Source organism: Lampris incognitus, chromosome 20 (assembly GCF_029633865.1).
Source record: "Lampris incognitus isolate fLamInc1 chromosome 20, fLamInc1.hap2, whole genome shotgun sequence".
Taxonomy (NCBI): Eukaryota; Metazoa; Chordata; class Actinopteri; order Lampriformes; family Lampridae; genus Lampris; species Lampris incognitus.
This window is the reverse complement of record NC_079230.1, coordinates 23,422,499-23,441,020: the sequence shown is the minus strand read 5'-3', so window position 1 is coordinate 23,441,020 and position 18,522 is coordinate 23,422,499. Positions and strand designations below refer to the sequence as shown.

Below are 18,522 nucleotides of genomic sequence, written 5' to 3'. Positions count from 1 at the left end.
GCTCTGCCACGCTACTAATCTTATAGATTATGTGGATAACTTTAGCTGGTCGCACACTTCCCTCAACATACTTCACGGCAACTTTGCCCTCTCCGGTCTGCACAGATTTCTTGGGAGTCGGCTGCGTTTTCCAGTCCCTCCTTGCTAAACAGCGTTAAACACCTCTGGTACTGACCCGGCAGGATTGGCCGCACTCCAAAAGGGCCTCTGGTGGGGGAGATACCTCGGACGATACAGTCGAACAGAAAGCTGATCTGCTCGCTCTCCGCAGACGCCAGGAAGAAAACTCCAGCCCCTGTAGGAAACACACAGTTTGAAAGTTACTATGTCTTGTCTTTTCTGCCCTTCGGTTCGGGGGCAGGCACATATGCACTATTACAGTCCACACCGTCAAGAGAGCTTTCTGCCAGGTCAATTAATCAATCAACCAACCAACCAACCAACCAACCAACCAACCGTCAACCGCTTAATTAGTCAATCAATCATTCAATCTGCAAGCGGTTTGCATGAGAGACAATGCATATGATGCATATACAGAATGTGAAAAGATAGACACACTGCTATGACCCACACAGTTATCAGGCTAAAACCTTCAGAACAATATTGTGGCCACATTTTTAAAGTGTCTGTTTAAGTCAGTGAACATCTCCAGCCAAACTGAAAACTTCTTCCTGTTTAAAAACTCCCATTCCGCATTACACTTCTATTTCTGTTTCATAATTGTTATCAAATGGTGCATATATGCATGTTTAAAATGTTATCACACGGTGATATGAAGATTCAGGGGCCATCTGCCATGCTCCCGTGACCTTTGACCCCCAACCCCCCAACCCCCTGCGAACTGTCTAACTACCCAACCTGCAGTCTGTCACCGTAATGTCACCTAGAAAAGGGTCCTTTAATGCCGCCCGTTCCTCAGACCACCCATGTCAGCGCTGGCCTCAATCACATTCCAAACACCCCCCAGGTCAGAGGTCATCGGCAAAGGCCACCCCGACGTCAGTACTGACCAACACCGAAGACAGATGTCCCGGTTTTCCCACACATACGGCTCTTACAAAGTTAGAAGTAGTTGCTCATATGGTGGTCCGTGGCGCAGACCGTCTGAGACTCCCAGAGCTTTCCCAGCACATGTTTTGGTTTTAGCTCTCGTTTTACGAGAGGATGCACAAACATGTTTAATGATTTGGGCGGTAGAGTGATTCAACGTCGGCTGCTCGCTGGCCACTAAAGCTTTAAAGCTGCAAACAAACAAGCCTCCCCGACAAAGAACAGGTGCAAAAAAAAACCTGCCCCAGTCCGTGACTGAGTGCAAATACAATGTGGAATCAAAACAAACCAAGTGGACCCCTCACGCTGTGCCCACCAGCCCAGCACAGCCCACCCGGCACACACATGACCAGTTCATCTCGAAGGGAAAAGGAACTGCAGTCTCGGTGGCAGAAGCGAACTTACTGCCAGCACTGTAAATACAGGAGCAAGTGCGGTTACTCGTTCACACATGAGTGTTCTTGGTCCTACACATATGTGGTGTGTGTGTGTGTGTGTGTGTGTGTGTGTGTGTGTGTGTGTGTGTGTGTGTGTGTTGTGTGTGTGTGGACACAAAACATGAACAAAACGGAACTCAACTCCGGTTTTCAATCCTGAAGATACAAATGTGAACGGGGCCAAACTCAATCACACCGAGGTTCTTGTGGATGCTCATCAAAGATGTGAGGGGAATTTCTGCCATTATTTCACCTTGATTGAGATGCCTATTTTATCCCTGCCCCCCCCCTTTTTTCACCCCAATTGTATCCGACCAATTACCCCACTCTTCTGAGCCTCCAGGGCTGCAGACTACCACATGCCTCCTCCAATACATGTGGAGTCGCCAGCCGCTTCTTTTCACCTGACAGTAAGGAGTTTCGCCAGGGGGACATAGGGCATGGGAGGATCACGCTAGTCCCTCCAGTTTCCCTTGCCCCCCTGTACAGGAGGAGGTGCTTGTGCAGCGACCAGCACACATACCCACACCCGGCTTCTCACCCGCAGACACGGCCAACTGTATCTGTAGGTAACGCAGGGATTCGAACCGCCGATTCCTGTGTTGGTAGGCAATGGAATAGACCGCTACGCTACCCAGACGCCATCTCTGTCTTAAAAGTATATCGCTTATGTTATTTGGTTTTTTTTCCCAAGTAGAAATGTCATTTTTCTACAGGAAGCCTTCGTGTCTTGCATGGCTGAAAATCTGGAGTGCTGTTCTGTCCATGGTATATGGTTTAAACTGTAAAGACTATACGGTGGACAAAAAATAAAAAAATAAAAACAAGTGAGTCGACTGGTCCGCTGCTCTGTTAGCCAGACGTGAGAGGTCCAATAACACCGTCGACCCACTTCCCCATCTGCTGTGGATAAACTGTGCCGAGATTACATATCCCCGGCATGCTGCCCTTCAACACACATGAGCATCTTCTCATACACATACAGACACACACATACACATACACATACACATACAGATACACATACAGACACAGATACACATACACATACACATACACATACAGACACAGATACACATACATATACACATACACATACACATACACATACACATACATATACACATACACATACACATACGCATACACATACACATACACATACACATACACATACACATACACATACACATACAGCACACAGCCTCTCCGGGCTTGCTTTTGCTTTTCCTTTACTTTGCCCTAACTTGACATGGCAACTGTCGCGTGACCCTCCCAGTGTCCAGTCAGATCTCTGCAGCCGCGAGATGAACCTCGCTACATAAATCACGCGCGGCATGCGGCAGGCTCATGTTGCCGTGCCGGCTCGTGGACGCTGTGATCTCGCGGGCTATCCGGCGTTTTCTGTCGCGCCCCCCTTTAATGTCTGTTCCAAGACGCGCGCCGCAACGCACCTCATCACGGCCACGTGGTGCGGCCAATGTGCTGCTCAAACACAACTCCAATTAGTACAAACACAACTCCAATTAGTACAAACACAACTCCAATAAGTACAAACACAACTCCAATAAGTACCAACACAACTCCAATAAGTACCAACACAACTCCAATAAGTACCAACACAACTCCAATAAGTACCAACACAACTCCAATAAGTACAAACACAACTCCAATAACTACCAACACAACTCCAATTAGTACAAACACAACTCCAATAAGTACAAACACAACTCCAATAACTACCAACACAACTCCAATAAGTACAAACACAACTCCAATAAGTACAAACACAACTCCAATAAGTACCAACACAACTCCAATAAGTACAAACACAACTCCAATAAGTATAAACACAACTCCAATAAGAACAAACACAACTCCAATAAGTACCAACACAACTCCAATAAGTACAAACACAACTCCAATAAGTACAAACACAACTCCAATAACTACAAACACAACTCAGTACAATTAAAAACAGCACATTTCGTCACGTCTTGCACGGGAGGTAACACTATGTGCTCGAGTCTCTGGCTATAAAACAGATGTTTTCGCGTCTGCTATCTGCCAAGTTCATCAAGGCAAAACCCAATGAACACGAAAAAAAAGGAAACCCGAAGTCTCGGGTTTTATTTCATTGCGAGCCCGGCGAGCAGCTCCTCAGCGCGTCTGTCTGAAGCCTAGCGGCCCTGAGCACCGCAACGCACGCGTCCATTGATCCCCTTCACTGCTAACGCTGACATTAATTCTCTGTGCAACGAAAAATGCCAGCTGGGCCGAAAGTCTGCTGCAAAGTAAATTATCCATGGGCGTAATGATTTTAATACCCCCCCCAAAAAAACAAAACAAAAACAAAACGCGTGCATGCGCGCACGCACACACACACACACACACACACAGCCAAATGCCAAACTCCTTCGCCCCCCCCCCCCCCCCCCCCGCTACCTCAACAGAAAGCAATGAGATGTCAGATAAAAGCAGCGTTGATTGAATGCTGGCATCTACTGTGAAGGAGCTGAATGTAAGTGTGTGCCGCTGGGTTCGGTATCCCCCACAGACGAGCTCACGCAGAGACTTTATACGGGCCTGATGAATGGCTTCGTAATGGATTCCAAGTCGGTCGTTTCTGTAACTACATTAATTTATCAACACGGGATAAGTTAGAAATAAAACTTGTGCTATGAACAGCACATAAACACCCGCCGGGGGACCATTAAGTAACGTCCATGCACAACCGACCCATTACTTTTATTTAAATCTTTACGACACTGCTTTTAGCTTGAACCAGAGGGTTGTTTTGTTTCCGGTCTGTTTCGTTGTATTGTTGTTGGTCCCACGGGCAACATCCGGGCGCTGCAGAGGTTAAGCTGCAATACAATAAAACACCTGAACTCGTCCAGTGCGATCAGAGTTGAGCACACGACAAAAGATGATCGATGCAGCGTCATCAGCTCTCTGACTACACCCACACGCCCTGTCTCGCCTCGCCTCAGCTGCTCAGCATCCATTCGCTGAAGTTGTGGCGCCAACATGACACGTGTCACCGCTGTCCACTTGGTCGCTAGTCGAGCGCCACTGCTGTTTGTTTGTTTATTTGTTTGTTTGTTTTTTTCTGGAATCTTTGCAGCGCTTCACAAAATACCAGCGTGGCTGGTGGGAAAGAGGCTCTCGTTCATACGCACACACGAATATCTGTTAAAAATGGACCGGCACTGAGCTGCAGCCAGCGAATACTGGAGAAATGCGTCTCTAGTCTCTAATTAGCTAATGAGATAATAGAAGCTGGCTAGCCAACAAAGTACGAGTGAAGCAGAAAAACATTCTTGATGTGGCGAGATTCTGGAGGAGTAGAAGCCGTTTAGCCAACATAAAACCACTGGCTGAAAAATCACATTGCACCAGAATATTTTTCCTCACTTCTCTTGTTTTTTTTCTCATGCCATCATCCCAATGTAACCGGTAATTTTCTTGCCCGGTGCGGGATTCGATACGGCGTGTACTGCACCACAAGGCGACATCACTAACCGCTCGTCTAAAGGGTCAGACCCGTTAGCTAGGAGCTAACGTGTGTTATTAGTGGTTTACACCTATAATACTTTTTTTCCCCCAGTCAGATTTGTTGTTGTTGCTGCTTTTTTGCATTTATTTTTTTTCTGTTTTGCACAGCACTGTTATCAAAAGTCATCATTTCGGTTGTTGTCGACTCCTCGGTTCGCTGCGTGAGTCCACGCGTTACCTGAAGTAATAGCGCTGTAATAACTTTAGCTATCGAAATGTCCTTTTTTTCAAGAGTGAAAGAAGCCACTGTGGTTTCTGTTTTCGCTGCGACGGTGAGACAAGTTTCCTGGCGAACTTCTCAGATTGAAAAATTAGAAGGAAAAAAAATCCATCTCAGAATGAACCTGCTTCCTGCGTTGGTCGGTGCCACAGGATGTGACGTCATCCTACCAGCCGCCTCCCCCACACAACCCTGGCGGCAACCGGGGGCGTCCGGGTAGCGTAGCGGTCTATTCTGTTGCCTACCGAAGCGGGGATCGTTGGTTCGAATCCCCTTGTTACCTCCGGCTTGGTCAGGCGTCCCTACAGACACAATTGCGAGTGGGAAGCCGGATGTGGGTATTTGTCCTGGTCGCTGCACTAGCGCCTCCTCTGGTCTGTCGGGGCGGCCCCGGATCGGCAGAGAAGGGGTGGCGCAGCGACCGGGACGGCTCAAAATGAGCGGGGTAACTGGTCAGGTACAACTGCGGAGAAAAAGGGGGGAAATTGAAAACAAATAAATAGATAGATAGATAGATAGATAGATAGATAGATAGATAGATAGATAGATAGATAGATAGATAGATAGATAGATAGATAGATAGATAGATAGATAGATAGATAGATAGATAGATAGATAAACATGGCGACAACCTACGAGGTGGACAACCTGATCCTCACAGAGAAGGTGGAGGGGTTGAAAGCCCAAAGGAAGGACAGGGGGAAACTTCTGAGGCATGTTAATCCATGTCTTTGGGAAGAGATGAGATGTTTTACAGAGGAAGAGCTTAGAGCTGAAACGTTTTGATGGAAAATTAAAAGAAAGAAATGACTTCTTCAGAAAGAAAAGCAAGGTTCAGTCACATGAAATGAAAGAAGTCCTGTACTCAAACCTTCTTCATGCTAGTACGAATGAACAACAGAAGTTGAGCGGAAGGATTGAAGAGGGGATGTGATGCTGAAAAACCTCGACGACTGTATTCATGAATTAGAAGCTGAACTTAATGCAGGTGAAAGAAAAGGTTTAGAAGAAACCAACACTGGCCTCTGCTGAGCAAGGACTGGCGGTAGTAACAAAAGCATTGGCTGATCATGAAAGACAAATACACAAGTTGGAAGTACTACAGAAGACTTGCAATCTGGACAAACTGAAAAGACTCAAAACGGAGACTCGGGATCTCGAGAACCACGTCAACATGCTGCATAGCATTAATGAGTGGAAGTTTGAGGAAAAGCAGGTTAACTTCCAAGTCTACAGCTTTCTCTATAAGACGTTGACCGGTGGTGTTTGAAAAGTGTGATGGAGATGAAGCATCCGAGCTGAATATATCTGACATCGTTTTCACATTTTATCTAGCTGAGAGAGCCTCGCAGTGTCATGCCTGTTTAGCTCATAAACTGCTGTCCCGGTAGACTGAAGGAGAGACTGCTCGGGTGAAGAGGTGTCCAACCAGCAACGGTATCCCAAAGCTGCTTGGTGGTAAGTCGCTGTCGTTTACTGGGTGAGGAAGTGCGCCGGCTGAAATTATTTGGTGCTCTGAGGCTGACTATCTCAGACGTCCGCTGTGTAGGCACGCAAGTGCATCTTCTCTTCAGCAGTCTGGAGGCATTTGTCAAGTTTGAGCTTTCAATAGTTCTTCCAGCAGCTTATCCCCTCTGTGTCCCTCAAGTGCAAAACTACAAAAATCGTACTGGAAATACAACTGTCCATCAGACTGTGGAAACAGCTTCATCCGTCACTCCAGCGAAAGACCTCCTCACCAAGATTGTAAAGAAGATTAATGAAGATCTACTTTTAGAGACACCTCACTGAGAGCCACCCTGCATTCCTGCTCCTCTGATGGGACACCCAACCTTTAATGCTTTGTTGTTTGTTTATGTAAATATGAATAAAGTTAGCTCTTTAATTGTTTGCTTTTTGGTTATGTAAAGATTAATAAAGTTTTTACACTTTACTGAACTCATTAAAAAAAAAAACCTGAAGGCAAAGTGGGGACTAGGCTGATCATCAATGCCTTCCAGACTATAATGACATATTGATAGTTGCATCTTTTTTTTTTAATTGCAACATTTAATTTTAATAACACAAAAATACACAGAATTGTTTGCTTACAACATAGGACTCCATACTCTTCAACAGACACAGCAAAAAAACACAAGCGAACTACAGCATGGAAAATGGGAGCCAGGGGTATCGCCTCTTACATTACGCATAATGGAAAGATGTTGAAAAGTCCACACATGTTGAGGGTTTTAACAGCTTTGGTGTTGTTGGAAGTTGAGATAGTTTTGACATAATGCCGGACTTCTTGTTCAAATACAATAAATAAAGGTTTTTTGGTTACTAAATTTACATTTGTGAATTTGAAATTTGCCTGGTAAAAGAATGAGGCTGATTAGAAAGTACTCATTTGTTTTAGATCGGTCATCATAGAAGCCAAGCAACACCAACCATCCATCCATCCATTATCTATCTCAGGGTCGTGGGGATGCTGGAGCCTATTCCAGCAGTCAGTGGGTGGCAGGCAGGGAGACACCCTGGACAGGCCGCCAGACCATCACAGGCCCTCCCCCACACACACACACACACACACACACACACACACACCTAGGGACGATTTAGTATGGCTGATTCACCTGACCTACATGTCTTTGGACTGTGGGAGGAAACCGGAGCCCCCAGAGGAAACCCACACAGACACGGGGAGAACAGGCAAACTCCACACAGAGGACAAACTGGGACGACCCACCAAGGCTGGACTACCCTGGGGCTCGAACCCAGGACCTTCTTGCTGTGAGGCGACCGTGCTAATCACTGCACCACCGTGCCGCCGCCAAGCAATACATCGAGGAGAAATCATTACATAAATATTTCCTGATACGTTCACACATATATTTCCAAAATGTCTGAGTACATGGGCATGTCCAGAATAGATGTAAGGTGGTTTCATTACCGTTGTTACAAAATGAGCAGAATGTCTCAATGTTATCTTTCATTTTCTTACGATAGCTTTTAGCTGGGTAATATCTATGAATTAGTTTGTAGGTTACTTCCCTTATTTTATTAATGATGAAGTATTTTAATGGTATGGTTGGTAACACTTTCTATGAAGCTTTCATCTATAATGCCCTATAAGCATCTATAACACCCTATAAGCGTCTATTGCATCTATAACACCCATACTTTCCTATAATGTGTATTACAATGACTAACGGCTATGGCTGAAGACTGAAATAGCACTGATGTCTCATTATGCATCGCTACAAAACTTCAGCAAAACAAGTTGGCTATGATGCATTATGACATCTGACAGTTAAATAGGCTAATGATGACATATTTATAATGCATAAATCCGTTTTAAATTGACATAATGTATCATAAAGGTGGTTATAAGGTGTTGTGAGGGTCTATACATGGTTATAATGAATCTTACAATGACTTATAGCTACACTTATAGGGTGTTATAGATGCTTATAGGGCGTTATAGATGCAAGTATCATAGAAAGTTACTGATTATCATGGACATCCTTACGTCATGGAGGCCCTCGTAGTCACATCATCATCAAGACCAGCAATAATCTCATGCAGGTTTCTCCCTCTTCCCCCTCTTACGATCAAGTGAGTCACAACACAATCAAACCAAATGTGCTGCTTCTGCATCATATCTGGCTTCAACAATGTCCGTCCTTGCATGCGTCGCATCCAGGTATCATAAATTATTCGAAACGTTTTTCTGTCCTTTAAAACACACGAGGGTGCTTCTAGAATATGAACTGATGGACAAAACAACACGTTTTGTGTTTTATATAACATTTTTGTAGTTAATCACTGTGTGTCAGATACCGAATTACAGTAATAAATCAGTTTAGAACAAGTCTTTTTTATTTCTTAGTTTCCTCTTATTATATAAGCTGAAGGACAATTATGTAATATGTGTGTTCGCAGCCTAATAATCTCCCTTGTGGGCAGAGGCGTTATCTTCTGGTCATAAATTATCCTTTTACGGTCCGCCATCACATCAAGATGGATAACTCGGCCTAGACCAGCGCAAAAAAAGTTAGCATAGCAAGGACAACAGAGCCATTAATCAACTTACAGTAACCGCAGCGTGTCCCTCCCTCAAATACGAATCCATTTGGTACGGGTCCATATCTGCGCAGATCCGGAAGGTTCCAATGTCCAATGATAAGAGGGGGGACGTCCCGAGCCAAGGCGAGCAAGTTGTTGCACAAATGAAGGGTTGCGGGTCCGCTCTCCAATTTGGTCCCTGGTAAGACTCCGACGTTAAATCTGTGAACTGAGACCCCCCCCCCCAAAAAAAAACAAAAGAAAGAGAAAGGGGAAATTCTTAAATGAGAGTCATTAAGTGCACATGCTGTGTCTGCCTTCATCAAGATGAAGATGGCTGTAAAGCAAACGCTTGCCTGTAAATGAAGCAAACAACATTTTTCAAAGCAACATTAAAGAGCCCATTAGGTTCTAAAGATGATTAGCCCGGCGTGCTTTTGATTTAGCTCGGCAGTAAAAGACAGGGGGACCAGATGAGCGCGGAGGGGGAGATCAGTGAGGCGAGCAGGGAAAGGCTCAGATCTCAGGCCCGCTGCAATCAATCAAACGCCTTGTCGTAAATATCTGTGTAGCTGCATCAGGGTTGCTGCTGAAGATCAAAGACAAAAAGGAAAGCCTGTCTGAGCCGCGAAGGTCCAATATTGACTGTAGGGGGCGCACTGCGTGTGTGTGTGTGTGTGTGTGTGTATTTGTGTGTGTTCTTATTGGTCTCTGCACCTCACACACATACACCAGTGTTGTAGTCGAGTCACTAAACCTTGTCTGAGTCGAGTCTCGAGTCCCCCAGTGTTCGAGTCCGAGTCCCCAAAGAAGAGTCCGAGTCGAGCCCAAGTCGAGTCTCTATTACCTGAGTCCGAGTCCGAGTCATCAAGGTTGAGTCTGAGTCGAGTTCCAAGATGGGCTCCAGGGCTCCACTCTGGCACCGTAAAAAAGCTATTGATCACCAGAATGTGGTGATCAATGTTACGGTATTAATATAACTATCAATATCTTATGCCAAATTATTAGGGCCTATTACAAGAAAACTAACAACAACAAAAACAGTCTATATCATTTAACAAGTCCGAGTCCTCATCTCCAACTTCCAAGTCCGAATGCAGTCAATGCTCGAGTCCGAGTCCACGTCCAAGTCCAAGTCATCAGTCGAGTCACGAGTCCTGAAAATCAGGTCCTGGACTCGAGTCAAAGTCCTGGGCTCAAGTACTACAACACAAACACACACACACACACACACACACACACACACACACACACACACACACACACACACACACACACACACACACACACAATAGCCAGTTGCACAGTTCTTTAGTCTGCATTTTTGATGTCTCTCATTCACCACCTCGATGTCTCAGTGTGTGACTTTGAAATGTGTGTGTGTGTGTGTGTGTTTCTTTGTGTGTGTGCGTATCTGTGTTTTTTAAGAGCCACCAGCGATGTTCAGGCAAATGTCCTTGAAGCTCCCTGTGTCTGCCTAATAGAGACAAGCTAAGTCCATCACTCGCAGCATGTACAGGGGAGTCAGTCACAGGCCGACACAACAGCAGGCAACACACTGCCAGGTGAGACTGATGCAGCCGGAGACGAGTAAACATTGGCCCGCGGCATCTTGTCGTCGCTTCTTTTCAGGAAGATTCATGGGGGGGGGGGTGTGTGTCAAAGAATGTCAAAGAGCATTCTTCCCTCTTCTACGGCACAACAAAACACATCACACACACACACACACACACACACACACACACACACACACACACACACACATGCCTGAGGCTCAGCTCCAGTTTCTTGTCAGTGACATTGTTCTTTGGCTTAATTCGGCACATCAGTTCCTGCACCGCCGTTCGTAACCTCGCAAGGCTGCAGCTGGGCTGCAGCCAGCAGCTGAGCAATGCCGCTACATCTCCATTACTTCATTACACTCCATCATATGCAGCACTATTCAGGGATCGAACCAGACTACGTGTGAATGACAGGGTGTGTTTTATAGAAGACAGCTGGGTAGGTCTGCTACTTAAGCACTGACACTCTGCTTTTCTACTGTTATGGATGCTCTGCTAAAAGCCATGCCTCCCTCAACACAGAAACTGTCTTCAGCACTTCTACAATAATTGCTCATATATGGGGCACCTCGGGGCGACACGGTGGGGCGGTGGTTAGTGCGGTTTCCTCACAGCGAGAAGGTCCTGGGTTCGAGCCCCGGGGTTGTCCGACCTTAGGGGTCGTCCCGGGTCGTCCTCCGTGTGGAGTTTGCATGTTCTCCCCGTGTGTGCGTGGGTTTCCTCCCACAGTCCGAAGACACGCATGTCAGATGAATCGGTCGTACTAAATTGTCCCTAGGTGTGTGTGTGTGTGTGTGTGTGTGTGTGTGTGTGTGTGTGTGTGTGTGTGTGTCAGCCCTGTGATGGCCTAGTGGCCTGTCCAGGGTGTCTCCCCACTTGCCGCCTAATGACTGCTGGGATAGGCTCCAGCATAGCCGGGACCCTGAGAACTGGATAAGTGGTTTGGGTGATGGATGAATGGATGGATGAATGGATGGATGGATGGATGAGGCACCTTGCCCTTAATGATCAAACTGTGTCATTGCATGTTCTCCGCAACAAACGTCAAATCAGAATCAGTCTGAGTTCTTGGAGGACCACGCAGCATCGTGCAGGATGGTGGCATCAGAAACGTAAATCACTGTGATGCGGTGAAGGGCGACCCGTGAGGCGTCTGAGTCAAGTCACGAAAACTTGCCATACTTTTTTCGCCTCTCATCTTCTTTCCTGACACCTCCAAAGAGATGTGGTCACTGACATTGACCGATGGGGAGTCCTTTATACGGGTTATGAGTATTTTTGAGACCCACGGGGAGTGCATGTTGCTCCGGCGAGGCAAAATAAAAACTCAACCAAACACAGTTGGTTTGGTGTGGTTCTTGTTTTTTCTGGTTTCTGTCTTGTGAAGACAGCACGGGTACATCCATCCATCCATTACCCAAGTCGCTTATCCTTACTCAGGGTCACGGGTATGTTAGCCTATCCCAGCAGTCAGTGGGTGGCAGGCGGGGAGACACCCTGGACAGGCCGCCAGACCATCACAGAGCCCCCCCCACACACACACACACACACACATACACACACACACCTGGCCGATTCACCTGACCTACAGGTCTTTGGACTGTGGGAGGAAACCGGACACCCCGGAGGAAATCCACGCAGACACGGGGAGAACATGCTAACTCCACACAGAGGACGACCCAGGATGACCCCCAAGGTTGGACTATCCCGGGGCTCGAACCCTGGACCTTCTTGCTGTGAGGTGACCGCGTTAACCACGGCACCACCGTGCCGCCAACATGAGTATATGTCACGGTCAAACTGTGAAATGTGCATCGTCTCAGGACAAGGAAGGCCGAGAGTTTAGTCGCCACAGACCACAGCATCCGACATGGTGACCAAAGTAGAAAATGTCATGTAGGCTGAGCTCGGCAGTACAGAACCGAAAGCCTTTAACTGCTCACTTGATTGTAGCTATTACTTTTTTTTTTTTTTACAAAGGATGCCCGACAGCATTTCAGGGTGTCACTCACAGCCCTGATAAAAAAACATACATTTCCAGGGCGTCCTAGTGGCTCAGTCATGTAGAAAACATTAAATGTAGGCTCATGTGCAAACCGCGGAGCGAATCCCAGCTTTACCACCTGTCTGGCGTGTCATCCCATCACCCTCTACCTAGCTTCTCCTGTCACGCCTCAGCGTCCTATCACATAAACCAGCCCAGACTGCCAAAAACGGCGTCTTGAACATCTGTAAAGTGATGAGTCGGTAGCACACCTCCGCCTCCTTCTGAAGCCAAAGCTACATCATAATAATGCTGTAAGAAAAGGCCTCCATCAGCCCCTGGAGAGCTTCCCTGAAGATTAATTTGACGACCTTTTTACCCCCCAAGGAAACCCCCCCATCCCCCCGGCACCCCAACAGCAGACACGATAGCTATTCCATTTATCAACATAAAATCATAAAAGGGATTTAAAAAACAACATTTGTTCTTTGGTGGTAATCCCCAAATACTTCATCATTTTATATGCTCTCATATTACTTTTAATTTTCTTTCTCTCGCACTTTGAGCTACATTTCATATAGGAAAGGTGCTACACAAATACAGTTTGTGATAATTAAATATGTTCAAAGCACAAAATCTGTCTTTATTGCCTTTGTGCAGTTTATACCAGACATACGAGAGCATAGCACATCCACCGAAAGTAAAAAGGGCTATCATACCACTTTATATAATATCAGCTGATAACTTTGTGTTATTTATTTGGCTGGATAATTACTTAGTATGTCTGGATGTTTTGTGACTGAAGCTTTCGATAATTTCCCATCATCTCAACACCCCCCTGACCCCCCTTTTAGGGCCCTGGCCCCGTGTTGACAACAATTTATGCCTCCAATGTATACAATTATAAATAGTTGTATAATTATATATAATAAATATGATTAGAAATAAAATTATAAAAACAAAATGGTTGTATGTATTTATGTATGTATTTATCGATCTGTCTGTCTGTATATCTGTCTGTCTGTATATCTATCTATCTATCTGTATGCTGGTCCGTCTGTCTATCTACTGTGTAGTATCTAATGTACCATCAAGTGTTTTTGACTAAAGACAGTTTTTTGTTGTATTTTGGGAGTTTTTGTTTTTTTCCCACGCGGGGTTTCTGTAGCTTTGGGCAAACCAACAGGCAACTGTTCGTTTGAAGTAAAAAATTCACAGACTGATAAAATGAGAAAAGCGGTAGAGCCCTCACCTTCCCCGAGGCTGTATCGTATGCGGACGTCCCAGGCGAGGAGGGCCTCTTTACTGTCGAAGCCCAACACAGCCGCCTGGCACAGACAAAGGATGGCCAGCGTGTGTCCCACTCCTTCAAACCACTGTCCCGTCTCCAGGCCGCAGATGTCCTCCAGGATGACGCTGCCTCTCTCTTTATGGCCCTGCACTTTGTCCAACTTGTCCTTAAAAACCAGCAGCACGAGGCAATCTATAGGAGTCCAGGTGTGGGAGGAAGTGGGGAGAGATACAGTCATACAGAATAATGCAGCTTTCATCTTGGCTTTTGTTGATTTTTTTTTTATATATATATAACTTTCCATTTGCTCAAGTTTGAACGTAACAGCAAGGCCATGTTTTTTTATATATACGTATCTCTTAGCATTTGCTCAAGTTTGAATGCAACAGCAAGGACACCTGGCATGCTGTTGCTAATACGATGCAGATACATGTATTCCTGCAATGGCTTCTGGATTCTGTGGTGAAACGGGGGCGATGTGGGTCAAAGACTTTTTAACTGACCGCCCATAGAGAGTCAGTGAAAAAGGAGCACTTTCTGATGAGGTCGTTTTAAACACAGGGGCACCTCAGGGTTACGTTCTAGCACCGTTATTATTCTCGGTGCACACCAACTAGATGACACTGCAGGGGAGCAATTTTAAGCTATTCAAATATGCTGATGACATTTTTATATAAGAATTATGTTGTCTCTGATTACTTTGCCCAGATTTACAAGCTGGAACGCTGATGTAAATCCAGCTTCCTGTTAATAAATGCTGGAAAAACGAATGAGCTTATTATAAACTGTGCAGACCCACCCCCATTGCTCACAGTTTGTGACCAATCTGTGGACATTGTCAACTATTTCAGGTATCTAGGAGCACACATGGATGTCGAATTAGGTTTCACGGATAATGTTGATTCTATATGAAAGAAAGCCGGTCAGAGACTGTTTGTAACAAGGAAATTGAAAGGGCTTGGGGTCAGTCCTAACATTTTGGAAGAAGTGCATGTCAGCCTGATACAGAGTATTCTTGTGTTTAATAACTCTGTCTGGTGTGGACATTTGACACTAACAAGCAAAAACAAGCTGGCCAGGATCGTCAGAACAGCAGGAAAGACAGAAGTAGCTGGATGACCTTTACAGTACGGCTGTACAAAGAAAAACGTTGTCCATCGTCAGTGACACTAAAACAGCTCCTCTATACTGAGTTAGACCCTCAGAATGGCGCTGCAGCATACTGGTAGCAAACAAAAACATATATGAGGAATCTTTTGTTCCTAATGCAATAAATTTGATGAACAATCCGCATTAATCTGCACTCTTCTGCATTGAATGTATGCTTTACATTGTATGTGTGTTGTGTAAATTGTTGTGTGATGTGATGAGATTTACTGTACTGATGTAATGTAATGTCTTGGTGCATGCTCAGTAATCCAGGTAAGATAATCAAAGAAAGTTGAATCAGTTCATCTGGGTACAACGTGTATTGACAGATACGTTTCATCACTCATCTAAGTGACCTCTTCAGTCTAAACTGACTGCAGGTATCCCCACCCTTATAAACGATACAGTGCAAGCAGTTGCCTAGCGACCGAAACCAACGACCAGTTTCATATCTAAATAGGAGTGTGACCATTAACTAGAGCTTTCAAAGGCCATGTGTACTATTCCCAGAAGATTTGGTAATGTTTGCAATCACAGCATTGTAAGATGGTGACAGGACAGATGTATAACGACCATTAACTAGAGTACATCTGTTGCCATCTTACAATGCTGTGATTGCAACCATTACCAAATCTTCTGTGAATAATACACATGGCCATTGAAACTCTAGTTAATGGCCACACCCAGATTTGCATGAAACTGGTCGTTGGTTTCGGTCGTTCGGCGCTGTGCTGTTTATAAGGGTGGGGACACCTGCAGTCAGTATAGACTGGAGAGGTCACTTAGTTGAGTGATGAAACGTATCTGTCAATAAACGCTGTGTCCAGATGAACTGGTTCAACCTTCTCTGATGTAACGTGGTGTTTTCATGGTATCTGATGAGACCAAAGGTCATTTTCCGGCCTCGGCTGGACAATAAAGTTGTATTCTGCTCTGCTCTATTTTATATGTCTGGTGTCTGCAAGTGAGCGGAGATTACACGTGTGCAGATGGGCAATGCATCCAGTCCCCGTATGCTCTTGGTGGAGGCAGAGGAGGAAAGAGAAAGGAGGGATGAAAGGATGAATGCTTCCTGTCGATCGTGCACCGTAACCGATGACGATGAAGAGGATACCAGCAGGTCTGTTGAAAATCATTAACCGTAATCATAAAATCATGAAGTTAGCTAACTGATGCAATCAAACATGCCCTGCCCGTTTTTTTGTAGTTATTTTAATCATGATAATTACTTCAATTACGACTTGACTGCAAAATTATCATGGGGTCCAGAAACTGTACGGAGCACCCGATTAATTATTGTTGATTGACATTTTCCAACAGACAGTAATCAGAAGACTCCCCTTCCTCAGCCTTTTGGAGAGGGGGGCTTCTGCCCTCTCTCTCTCTCCGTCTCTTTTCTATCTCTCTCTCCCTCTCTTTTCTCTCTCTCTCTCCCTCTCTTTTCTCTCTCGCTCTCTCTCTCCCTCTCTTTTCTCTCTCGCTCGCTCTCTCTCCCTTTTCTCTCTCTATCTCCCTCTCTTTTCTCTCTCACTCTCCCTCTTTTCTCTCTTGCTCTCTCTCTCCCTCTTTTCTCTCTCGCTCTCCCTCCCTCTCTTTTCTCTCTTTCTCTCTCTCTCCCTCTCTTTTCTCTCTCGCTCTCTCTCTTTTCTCTCTCTCTCCCTTTTCTCTCTCCCTCTCTTTTCTCTCTCACTCTCTCTCCCTCCCTCTTTTCTCTCTCTCTCTCCCTCTCTTTTCTCTCTCTCTCTCTCTCTCTCTCCCTCTTTTCTCTCTCTCTCTCTTTTCTCTCTCTCTCTCTTTCTCTCTCTCTCTCTCTCTCCCTCTTCTCTCTCTCTCTCTCTTTTCTCTCTCTCTCACCTTCACACGCGCCGTCTGATACACATGCCCGCGGACAGCTGTGATAACAGTAACATCACAGGCTTTGATGAGGACCCGCATCCAGTTTTTGCCCAAAGCCGTTAAATATTTCCTCTATCACACCGGTGCAGAAACCAAGACCCGCGTAACCGCTAATGGCTAAAAGCATGATGAGTAATTGTGCAAAAGGAAAAACATTTGTTTGTAAAAATCGTTGCGCATTGCTTTTAAATGGCGATTTAAATCAGGTCGGTTGTGAATTTGCCAGCGGACAGATGTTTGTGGGTAGAGAAACACGTTAGGAATGTATCTCTTATCTATGGATCATGCCGCACACGTTTTGTTCTGTTTTCTTCCTATAACGCTGAGAGTAACCTCTCCGTATTTCATCCATTACAAAACCCTGTTGCGCAATCGTCGAGCACCATGGAAGAGTGACGGGCCGCGATCCTATATGACGCTCATTTATAGTGAGGCATACGCGGCTAACGTAACTGGAAACCCTCGTTGGTCGATAGATTACGTCATTAATCCCGGGAGGGAAATTGCACATTACATTTCCAAGCGTGTGTGCGTGTGTGTCACAAAATGGAGGTCGTTGAACTCTGATTGCGTCATAATACGCCGCACTGTTTTCAAAACGAACCAATTAATCAGCGAACCCGACTAAGCAAAGGTCAAGACGAACGGTACGCGAGGCCGTAAACCGGTTAACTGCCCAACTTTACACAACCGACGAGTCCACAATGCAGTTCGGTCTGACCGCTCTTGAACCCCGTGGAGGAGCTGTGACGGAGAGTGTGCGGGCTGCACCGAGTGGCGGGAGAACAGCGCGGCGGGAGAACAGCGCTGGGCGGACTAGCTCCTCCGCGCGGTCCAACGCCACCTGCCCGCACGTGGGCTCGAGGCGCACCGGACCCTCATCCAACGCGCGTGTGAATTTGAGGTCTGCAGTTATGTCATGTTCCACTTGGTATTCACACAAACCGAAACCAACCGCGTTCAACCCGCGAAACGCGTCGACTCGGCTGTCCTGACAACACGTGATGCGAGTAGAACATAAAACAAACAAATAAACAAACAAGCAAACAAAGCCAAACAGCGCACCGTACCTGCTACGGGAGATGGCTTGCGCAGCACGATCCATCTAGTCTTCCACTGTGAGAGACAGACAATCACATTCAAGGCAAAACAACACATCATTCTGCCCTAAAGCACCTCCACCTCCACCTCATCGCCCCCCCTCGCTATGTGATATTTCGTGTTAATAACCGACCTTTTTCCCATCTCTGATTTTGACATATCCCTCCACGACAACCGAATCCGTCATCTTCAGTCATGGTTCCTGACAGCTGCAGAGTCCCGTCCTG

The 18,522-nt window shown here is 45.8% G+C and overlaps 1 protein-coding gene across 1 annotated transcript in view; it reads right to left on the bottom strand.

Moving 5' to 3' along the window:
- The window catches only part of LOC130130482 (protein Dok-7-like), a 58,001-nt gene extending 39,519 nt beyond the window's left edge, over positions 1–18,482 (bottom strand). The window contains exons 1-5 of the mRNA XM_056300191.1: positions 18,429–18,482; positions 18,265–18,310; positions 14,111–14,341; positions 9,341–9,541; positions 176–295 (exon numbers count right to left, since the gene is read on the bottom strand). Coding sequence (XP_056156166.1) covers positions 176–295; positions 9,341–9,541; positions 14,111–14,341; positions 18,265–18,310; positions 18,429–18,482 — 652 coding nt within the window. The remainder of the gene's footprint in view (positions 1–175; positions 296–9,340; positions 9,542–14,110; positions 14,342–18,264; positions 18,311–18,428) is intronic.
- Positions 18,483–18,522: the final 40 nt, after the last annotated feature.